Raw genomic sequence first — 11,715 nt, forward strand, 5'->3', positions numbered from 1 at the left:
GAAAAAGGAGAGGGAGAAAGAGAAAAAGGAGAGAGAGAGAGAGAGAGAGAGAGAGAGAGAAAGAGGGCATTGTATTTTATAGTCAACAGTCATTGTTATAAAAATTGTATTTTCATAGAGGATTAAAACATTAAGAAAACAATATAGCAAAATTATCATTTCATTGAATTAAAAATACACCTCAAAAAATTTACCAAAATAAGAGGAAACATGTTCTTAGTTAGCAAAAACAAGACACACGTTCTCAAACAATCTGGTTTTTTCTGCGTTTGAAGCCGGTTCAAACAAAATTGCACAGCTGAACATCACCCAATTGGGCATCACTAACTACCAAACTAAACCCCAATCGATTAAATACTAATTTATCTTGAAAATGGTAAAAAGTGATAAAAGAATAAAATAAAATGACGAAAAGCGAAGTCCCATTTTTATGTTTTCTCATTCGTCAGATCTCTAAGTAACGCTATTCGTTATATCCCATCCGCCTAAGCGCAATTCTTATGAGAATTTTCAACAAATTTTCACAGCATAAAAATGTTTTTATCATTTTTTTTGTTAATTCATTCAATATTCATCCATTTTTCTTTCATTTAATTTATTTAAATCAATTTTTCCATTTATTGTTTTAATAAAGCTTTTCGTTTATTGTTGATAAATTTTCAAGTCTGTCTAGAACTTGGATGGGAGCCATATATTATAAAGCACTTGATAAGAGCACAGAAACACTTTTCAGATTTTGGGAAACATTTCCAATGATTACCATATTATCAGATCTGATTATTTCACACAGTGGCGGGGGTACAGGTTTGAACTGGACAGGGCGCGTAGCAGAGGGGGTAAGGTTCAAACCTGGACAGGGCGTAACAGGTTCAAACTGGAGTTTTGCTTGGGGCACCATTAAAAGGGTGTGCGTTTCAAGTACTAACCCTTATAAACAAAATGAGTCGTTCAAATTGGGTAGAGTGGTAGTGTAGCTAAGAGATCTTCGCCAGGCAAACATGTGTAATGCCTTGAAACATTTTGAGAACAATTAAATAATCATTTTTTTTTAATTATAAAAAATAACGAAAAAATAAAAAACAACCATTTTATTTTATCAATTTATTCATTCAAATCGTTAATTTTATTTCCACCTAGTTTTTTTGCTCGTTAATGAGAAAATTTATAATTTTTTAAAAATTTCAAAATACTAGGAAGAAATAAATAAATAAAAATTTGGTGTGTGTGTGTGTGTACGCGTGTGTTGTGTGTGTGTGTGTCTGTGTGTGTGTTTGTGTAAATTTGGATTTGAAATGAAATTGAATTTTTCAAGAAAGTCATTTTATCATTAAATATCAAATGGATGTTTTACAAATTGCAATTATGTAATTAAATTAACTAAATTAAATTTGAAATCAATCAGTCAATCAATTGATTTAAGAGTCAATCGCTTGATCAATCAATTATTCATTCAATCATTCATCAAATCAATAATTCCTTAATGCATTCATCAATCAATAATTCAATCATTTATTCAATCATTCATTCAATCATTTATTCAATCACTCATTCAATCAATCGTTCAATCAATCATTCAGTCGTTGAATCAGCCAATAGTTTTCAAGTCTTCAGAAAGTCATATTTTATTATTCTTTTTAAATCATTTTAACTGTTAACAATTTTTGTTCTAATTATTAAGAAATATGTACTAATGAATGAATGATTAAATGAATAAATGAATGATTAAATGAATGAATGAATGAATGAATGAATGAATGAATAAATGAATGAATGAATGAATGAATGAATGAATGAATGAATGAATGAATGAATGAATGAATGAATGAATGAATGAATGAATGAATGAATGAATGAATGAATGAATGAATGAATGAATGAATGAATGAATGAATGAATGAATGAATGAATGAATGAATGAATGAATGAATGAATGAATGAATGAATGAATGAATGAATGAATGAATGAATGAATGAATGAATGAATGAATGAATGAATGAATGAATGAATGAATGAATGAATGAATGAATGAATGAATGAATGAATGAATGAATGAATGAATGAATGAATGAATGATTAAATGAATGAATGAATGAATGAATGAATGAATGAATGAATGAATGAATGAATGAATGAATAAATGAATGAATGAATGAATGAATGAATGAATGAATGAATGAATGAATGAATGAATGAATGAATGAATGAATGAATGAATGAATGAATGAATGAATGAATGAATGAATGAATGAATGAAGGAGAGATTGAACAAATGTAAAATTGGATGAATCAACAAGCTGATATATGAATAATTAAACAAATGTATGAATGAATGAATGTACGAACGAACGAATGAACGAACGAACAAATAAGAAATGGATAAAAAATTAACGCTAACATTGTAAAAAAACATCGAACACGTGGATCACGAAGAATACTTTCAACCGCAAAACTTTATTTTCATTCAAAAAAAGACCATCTTTAACCACAAAACGTCTCAACCAAAAGGTTATTTTCAATCGAAGAACTTTTTTATCAATCACAGAATCTGCTTCTTGCACCATTCCAATGATTTTCTCCTTGCGAGTTCCAGCCAAGATGGTTCCACATTGGATGTTGTTGTGGCTGTTGTTGTAGTATTTTTGGTGGAGTATGGTGTTGGTGACGACCCTTTAAATTGTTGTTGTTGCTGTTGCTGCTGTTGCTGCTGCTGATGTTGTTGCAGATGGTGCTGTTGAGGATAGTAATAATATTGCTGTTGTTGTTGTTGGCGTTGCTGATGTTGATGACGTTGTTGTTGTTGTTGTTGATGTTGTTGTTGCTGCTGTTGATGTTGTTGTTGTTGTTTAAAATGTGTTTGTTGTTGTTGAATTTGATGAACTTTTAGATGTTGTCTAGTTAGTTGTTCAACGTTTTTGCCAAGAACGGGCATAACATGTGGTTGTTGTTTTTGTTGTTGTTGCGGTTGTTGCTGCTGCTGCAGATAATGCTGTTGTTGCGTATAATACTGTTGTTGGTGTTGATAATATTGTTGCGAATGTTGCAGTTGCGGTTGCTGTCTCTGTTGCCGGTTGCCTAATGCAACGTTAATGTTTTGCGTCGTTAATGGCTTGTTGCTAAACGTATTGTCGGAGAAAGAGCTGGACCTAGCAAATTGTTGTTTTTGGCGTTGCTGTTGTTGTTGTTGTAGTGGTTGTGGCTGTTGTTGTGGCTGTTGTTGTGGTTGTTGTGGCTGTTGTGGTTGTTGTGGCTGTTGTGGTTGCTGTGGTGACAATCTTTGATACAGTTGCTGTTTTTGTGTTGGTATAGCTGTCTCGTATAACTTATTTTGTTTGTCGTTGCTGTTGTTGTAAACATTGAAGACGATGTCATGAGAGCTATGAGCTTGTTTTTTGGTGTTGTTATTGATGTTAGTAGATGTAGTTGCTTGGCTCAACTCGTTGTTATTTCTGAAATAAGGGTAATAATCGCAATGTTGTTGTTGGATTTGTTGTTGTTGTTGTAGCTGCTGCTGCTGCTGTGGATGTTGTCTGTTGTGTTGCAAGAAACTGTGCTGTCGTTCGTATAGAAGTTCACTTTTAATTCTTTCGACGTTGCTTGTGTTGTTGTTGTTTGTGTTGTTGCGGTCCAGAATGTTCTCGGCGGAGTGCCTTCGCGCGTTGAACGTTCCGGAGCATCCTGCTTCCGAGAGAGGGATTAAGAGGGAGTGAGATTGGTGGGATCAAATGACGGATAGATTTTTTCAAATAAATATACAAATTTGATAAAAATAATAATAATAATAACTGATTAGTTAGTTACCTTGCAGTGATGCCATTAATCTGCTCTTCACTTCTTCGAAAGTGGCCTCGCGTTCTATCGTCTCTACAGTTGAACCCGATGTAGTAGCAGCAGTAGCAGCAGCAGCAGCAGTAGTAGTAGCTGTTTTAACAGCAGCAGCAGTAGTAGATGTAGCAGAAGCAGTATGAAAAGTGGTGGTCACCGTTGCTGTTGAGGCGTTTTTGCTTTGTGATTGAACGTTGTTTTCGCAAAGATCGCGATTCCGTTCGATTTGAGATTCATCACTCATGCAGCTGCTTCGATTTTCAGTTCTCTTTGCATGTTTGGTTGCCTTTTCATGTATGTCTCCATCTATATCTGCCCTTGCAAAGTCATCTTCTGAGGGGACTTCGTTGGACTGTTTCTCAACTGCAGTTTTCAAGTTTTCGTCGTTCGCATTTTCATCTTTTTTTGTATTTTTTGCTCCATAGTAGTGAGAAACAACGCCGTTCTCACAATCTCTGCTTGTCTCATCTTGTAACATTTTCTTCTTACGAAACTTATCAAACATTCTCGAAAGTTCCGTATCATTTTCGCTCCTGCTCAGCTTATCATCTCTACTAATGTTGCTTCCGCCCACTCTGTCGGAAACAGTTTCGTCGTGAAAATCTTCGGCATTTCCCATAGAACGAGGTTTTTTCGGTTTGACGAGCGGTTTCGGTTTCGATTTGCTTAACCCTTCGATTAACTTCTGCGGTGAGATGACGGCGAATGGTTGAGTTGGTTGTTCTTCGTCTGTTTCCACGTAATGGTAATAATGCTGCTGTTGCTGCTGCTGTTGCTGCTGCTGTTGCTGCTGCTGCTGTATTTCACGTTTCCTTATTTTCAATTCGTCTAAACTGCAAGTACTTCTGGAAATTTCGCTGTCGACATCGTCATTGTCGTCGTTGTCGTTGGTGATGTTCTTGTTGCGTTTGAGCTCCTTGATGAGTTCCGTGTGAAGGGGGTTCGGTTTGGCTCCGATTGGGATTGGTTTGCTTCGTTTTGGTAGGTCCGTTTGTTGTTGATGTTGTTGTGGTTGCTGCAAATGTAGTTGTTGCTGCAACTGTTGCTGTTGCGAATATTGTGGTTGTTGCTGGTAATGTTGTTGTTGCTGCTGCTGCTGCTGAATAACCTCCTTCGAGTGCGTGGGTGCGGGTTTGATTGGTTGAAAGAGTGCAGCTTGCGTTTGAAATGTTTGGTATGGTTGTTGTTGTTGTTGTGGTTGTTGTTGTGGATGGTGTGCGAGCTGCTGCTGATGATGATGTTGGTATAGCTGTTGTTGCTGGAATTGATGTTGCTGGAATTGTTGTTGTTGATGCAGTTGTTGTTGTTGATGCAGTTGTTGTTGTTGATGCAGTTGTTGTTGCTGATGCAGTTGTTGTTGTTGATGCAGCTGTTGTTGTTGCTGATGCAGTTGCTGTTTTTGTATGTAAATATCGGCAGCTTGTTTTTGCCAGATATCAACTCCAATTGGATATTCACAATTATCACTTTGTTGTTGATGCAGTTGCGATTGTTGCTGCAACTGCTGCGGTTGTTGTTGATAGTGAGGCTGTTGTAGTTGCTGCTGCTGCTGCTGCTGCTGATATTGGGTTTGATACTGAGGTTGTTGGCATTGTCGTATTTGAACACGTTGTTCAGGAGTGAAAAATTGTTGAGATTGTTGTTGTTGATGTTGTTGCTGTACTTGTTGTTGATAATGTTCTTGACACAACAAATGTGGGACGATTGGTGTTGAAACTTTGTTAAAATTATAGCTGTCGGCTGCTGATTCACACGAGTCTATGTCAGTTTCTTTGGAGTTGATGTTGATGGCGTAACCCTTCAAGTAACGATTTGTTGTCGAAACTTTTGTTGATGTCGTTGATGATGTTGTAGCGCTATGCATTGCTGTTGTTGTTGCTGTTGTTGTTGTTGTTGTTGCCGCTGTTATTGTCGTCTTGATTTTGAAGTACAGTTATGGCAAAAAATTTCGATTGACAAAAATTCGTTGTTAAGAAATTTTGAAAATTGTTCAACTCGGCAAAAATTTAAAAATTTAAAAGTAAAAAATACATACCCTTAAAATATTTGAAGCTTGTTGATTCGATTGATGTTGTTGTTGCTGTTGTTGCTGTTTTTGTTGCTGTTGTTGTTGTTGTTGTGTTTGTATTTTAGATGTTAAAGTCTGTTTTGGATGTTGAACATTTTCTTGTTGGCATGGATTCGTAATCTCATTTTGTTGAGAGGCATTAAGCTGTTGTTGAAGTTCTTTCTGCAGTTGCTGTACTTGTTGTTGCTGTTGTTGTAGTTGTTGTGATCGTTGTTGTAGTTGTTGTGGTTGTAGTAGCTGTCGTTGCGCCAAATATTGACTTTTATTTTGTTTGTCACTTGCTTGCTGAAGATTATTCTTAAATTTTTCCCTTTCAACATCAATTTCGGGTTTTAAATCCAATTTACTTGGTGGAAATTTTTGCGGCGAATGTTGCAAATTATGTTGAAAAAATTCATTTCGCTGTTTTTGTTGCTGATTTTGTTGAAAATTATTTTGTTGCGAAATGAAACACTGTTGCCGATGTTGGTTTCTGTGTTGTCTGACTGCAATTCTGTGCATAGCTGCCTTGTTGTCCAAGCTGGGTTGTCTTGGAAGAGAGGGGATGATGATGATACTTCCCTCTCTCTCCCCATCATCATCTCCATCCTCGTCGTCTTCCTCTTCCTCTTTCTTCTTGCTTGCATCATCGCCACCGTCATCGTCGACATCTTTAAAAGTGGGTTGGTCGATGTACGCTACTACTGATGTCGGTGCGTGCATTGCAAATATGCGCTCTCAGTGTACGTTTTGCGAATAATTTGCCGCGTATGTTTGCGTGTGTGTGTGCGTGTGTGTGCGTGTGTGTACGTGTGTGCACGTGCACATGTGTGCCTACGTGTTTGTATGAATTTTTGCCTGTTTATCTTCACATGTGTAGGTTCTCATGCTGAAATTGTTTTTGTAAATTATTTCTATTTGTTCAACTTCTTCAAGCGTTGACATCATTATTCATTTTTATTTCTCTCTCTCTCTCTCCCTCTTTTTTTTCTTTTTTTTCTTTTTCTTTTTTTCTCTTCTTTTTCTCTCACAGCTCATTATAATAATTAATTCAGTGAAATGATTTAAATATTTATGAGGCGTTGTGAACGCCTGTGGTGAACGCTGGTTTGCAAAGATGCCTTGGTTATACAGAAACGTAGTATCCATAACGTAGTATCTATAAATACACACACACAAACAAACAAACAAACAAACACGCACACACATACAAACACACAAACACAAACAAATTCACACAGGCCGATGAAGATGATGATGAGATAATAAGAATGATGAAAATTGAGATAGCCATTATGCGTGAGTTTGTGTGTAAGTGTGTTTGTATATGTGTGCGTGCGTGTGTGTGCGCGCGCGATTATGTGTGTAAACATTTTAATTGATCACGTGGTACGATGACGTACGTCTCCGATTCAATAACATTAACGTTGCGTTTCTTGCCGTCATTATCGTTAACATCATCATCATCATCATCATTATTATTATTATTATTATTCTTTCCGTCATAAGTAGCTTAACTAATTACAATACAACACTTTTTTATTTACAACTTCATAGTCCACTGCATACAAACTAACATCCGCTCATTCATCGAATATTCATTCATTCGTACATTCACTCATTCCTCAATATTTCATTCATTCGTTCATTCATTCTTTCATTCATTCACTCATTTATAATTTTTCTTCTTCACTGCTTTCATTGCTATATTTGATGGGTCTTGAAACTATGTTACTAATTATAGTTATAAGATTTTTAAAACACCTCACCTTGAGCAAATCCTTGAGAATCACGTGACTGAAAAATAAAAATAATAATAGATATAATAATAAAATTAATCGTATTAATTAATAATAATTACAATTTACGATTACAATTTTTATTTAGAACCCAAATTTTTATTTAGAAATCAAATATTAATGTACATGTGTGAGTTTGCGCCTCGATATTACGTAATAATCTATTGGTTACTCATGCTTTTATGGCAAGCGTTTTCATTCTTTAATTTTAATACAACCACCATCACTACTACTACCTCAGCTACTGCCAATACTACTGCTGCTACCACTGCTACTACTACTACTACTACTACTACTACTACAACAACAACAACTACTACTACTACTACTCTGCTGCTACTTCAACCACTGCTACTACTACTACTACTACAACTACTGCTCTGCTGCTATAACTATTATTGCTACAACAACAACAACTACTACTACTACTACTACTGCTGCTGCTGCTTCTGCTAATACTACTATTATAACTACCGCTACTACTGCTATTGCAGTTTTTACTGCTGATTCAAAACATACTAAAAGAAAATTATGTGATGTTATTCACATTGTTAGCGTCTTTTTTCTATACCTAAAACGGATTGCGTAACGTTAAACTTAACATTATCTTTTAAAAAAAAACACGGTCAAAAAAAATGAAATCTACCATTAGAAAAAAAAATTTAACAATACTCCATCTATAACCATCAAAAATATAACAACAATAGAAAAACCTTATTGTCGTCGTCATCATCGTCATCTGCATCATCCGTTCTATCATCATTGTAATCATTATCAACATGGTTATCATCATCATCATCATTAACATCATCATTATCATCATCGTTATCATCATCGTTATCGGGATTTGTGTTGAGTGGAAAGCGAAAGTAGTACTCATCATTAGAGATGTTGGTGGTGGTGTTTTCATCATCATTGGCATTGTTGTTGCTGCTGCTGCTGCTGTTGTTGTTGTTGTTGTTGATGTTGTTATCATTGATGTTATTTTTATTTATTAATTTTACCGCCATTTTTGTTTTTGTTGATGATGATGTGGTTTTTGTTGTTGATGATGTTTTTGTTGTTGTTGCTGTTGTTGTTGTAGCTGTTGGAAAATGTGGCATCTGTGGTGAGATCGGGGAAGCCGCCTCATTAACTTCCAGTATTGATGTAATGTTGCGATTGGTGTAAACGTCATAATTGACGCTACCTTTCTTGTATTTGTTGTCGTCGTCGTCGTCGTCATCAATCATTTTAATGTTCTGTAGAGTTTGAAGTAGTTTCTCCAGTTCTATGTTGTTGTTTTTGTTGTTGCTGTTGTTATTTGTCATGTTTTTTTTTAAGAATTTTTATTTGCTAATACTTGTTAGCTTTCGCTTAATGTAATTAATAAGTGTTGTCGTTGTTTTTCATTATTGATGTCATTATTACTATTATAACTTACGTTAATAATGTTGTATTCGTTGTTGTTGCTGCCATTGTTGTTGCTGCTGCAGTTGTTATTGTCATTGTTGTTGTTGTTATATTCGTTGTTGTTGTTGCCATTTTTGTTGCTTCTGTTGTTGTCATTGTTTGACGCTATTAACGTTATTTATATATCCAAAAACGCAAAGATTTTGCTGATTATAAAACTATTTAATTAAAATCATTTTTTTTCCTGAATTTGTTTATTTATCTTCAAATAATACCCAAATAAATTGAGAAATATTAACGATGCCAAAGAAATGTTAATTGCTTTAAAAATGTCTGCTTTAAAAATGTCAAAAAGATACGGCTTGAAACAAATCCAAAACTATCCATCTATGATTATTTCAATCCATTTTGATATTAAAATATTTAAAGTCCTTTATTTGTATTATACAATTAACGTTTGACTTTTGTATAAACAATAATGCATAAATACACACACATACATGCAAACAAATACGTGTATATGAATACTCAGATGCGCATACATACATACATCCATGCATGCATACATACATACATACATACATACATACATACATACATACATACATACATACATACATACATATATACGTACATATATACATACATACATGTATGTATGCGCATACATACATACACACACACACACATACACACACACACACATACATACACACATACATACATCGGTACATTTGTACATATATACAGTATGCGATTTTTAGCGCATACTTCTGCGTAATCAAGTCAAATTGTATACGAATACCTAACATAAATACATTTGTACGTATATTCATACTTAAACACACACATACAGACATACATAAATACTTACATACATACATACACACATGCGTACAACATACTTACGCGTTTTACTCAAACACACAAAAACATACACACGCATACAGAGACAGATAGACAGACCTACAGACAAATATTAGTCTAGCTTATAAGATGGCTTTGTTATCGATCCGTTTGTGGAGACATCCAACAACATCTTTGTCATCGCATTTCAAATTTTTACTAACACTGATGCTATAACTACCTTCACTAGTTCTCTCACTATTATTGTTGTTATACTGTTGTTACAGTGATTGGGTGAACTTTGATTGCAATTTTTAGCAGCCTTCATTTGCTCTTCTTCAAATGCCATATCGTCAACTTCCTCATCTGACTGATCAGAAAATACTTCCGCGCCACGGTCATAACGCGAACTCGCAGACAAATTTTTTATTGTTTTCATCATTGCTGGCATTTAGTTCAGTTACATTACAACATCTACTCAGTTGACGACATAGCCATACTGGTCACAAACTGCTTCTATTTCGCTAGCTTATGTACCTCGGACATCTAAAGGTGATTTAAAAGTTTTGCCGCTAAAATCTACTTCTCATCCGTTAATTCATTCCATCCAAAACAATTAAAAAACATTATTTTTCTTAAAATTCAGCCCAACTAAGCATTCATACATTTCCTTTTCGGTGTGTGCAGTGCAACGCATATTCTTTTCCACATCGAACCGTCATTTCTTCTTTCAGTGACGTCCAACTGCTGGGAGGGAGGGGAGATTGAAGGGGTCTGAAAAATCTAGCGATGATCCAACATAAACTCAATAAAAATGTGAGATTTCATTAGTTAAAATAATAATTGATAATTAGGTAGATAGGAGTATCTCTCTCTCTTTAGGTACCAGTAATACTACCACTACTAAAAGTGGTAGAATTAGTCAAAAGCTGAAACAACCAAACGTTCTTGACAATTCTTAACATTGAATTTGTTAATTTTAAAGAAAAAGAAACAACAAAGAGAAAAGAATGACGAAGGCGAACGCGGGTTGCTTTTTAAAAAAAGTTTATTTTTCATTTTCCAATAAGGTCATCATGATCATCGTCGTCGTCATCATTATTCATCATCTTCGTCAACTGCTATCAAAGCTAAGTAGAACTAAATACATTAAAAAACATATACAATATATATATATATATATATAGTATATATATTATATATATACATATACACAATATGTTTTTATATATATATATACATGATATATAGACATATATATAATATATAAGTTAATATAAACATATATGTATATATATATATATATATATAATCACATGTCTCTTTATATATATACTTGTGTCTGAGTAGTATGTTAATAAGAAGAATAGCAATAATAATAATAATAATTACAAGTTTATGCACAGAAGTCCAATGAAAATAGTTCATAATAAAAATAAAAATATTGATAAGAATAATAAGAAAAAGAACAATAATAATAATAATTAATAATGTGATTAATATTATTATGATGATAAATAATATAATGACGCAGTGAAATGAAAAATTATCAAAATTTATTAAATATTATATCGTAATGTACTATACACGTATGTACATGCATAGGTACGTACATATATATATATATATATATATATATATATATATATATATATATATATATATATATATATATATATATATATATATATATATATATATATATATATATATATATATATATATATATATATATATATATATATATATATATATATATATATATATATATATATATATATATATATATATATATATATATATATATA

At 33.5% G+C, this 11,715-nt stretch overlaps 1 protein-coding gene across 1 annotated transcript in view; it reads left to right on the forward strand.

Annotated features, from left to right (window-relative positions):
* Positions 1–901, forward strand: part of HELRODRAFT_175273 (hypothetical protein) — a gene marked incomplete at both ends in the record, with an annotated part of 6,452 nt that extends 5,551 nt beyond the window's left edge. Inside the window, one exon of the mRNA XM_009022715.1 lies at positions 734–901. Coding sequence (XP_009020963.1) covers positions 734–901 — 168 coding nt within the window. The remainder of the gene's footprint in view (positions 1–733) is intronic.
* Between the last annotated feature and the right edge of the window lie 10,814 nt (positions 902–11,715).

This window comes from Helobdella robusta (assembly GCF_000326865.2).
Source record: "Helobdella robusta unplaced genomic scaffold HELROscaffold_33, whole genome shotgun sequence".
Taxonomy (NCBI): Eukaryota; Metazoa; Annelida; class Clitellata; order Rhynchobdellida; family Glossiphoniidae; genus Helobdella; species Helobdella robusta.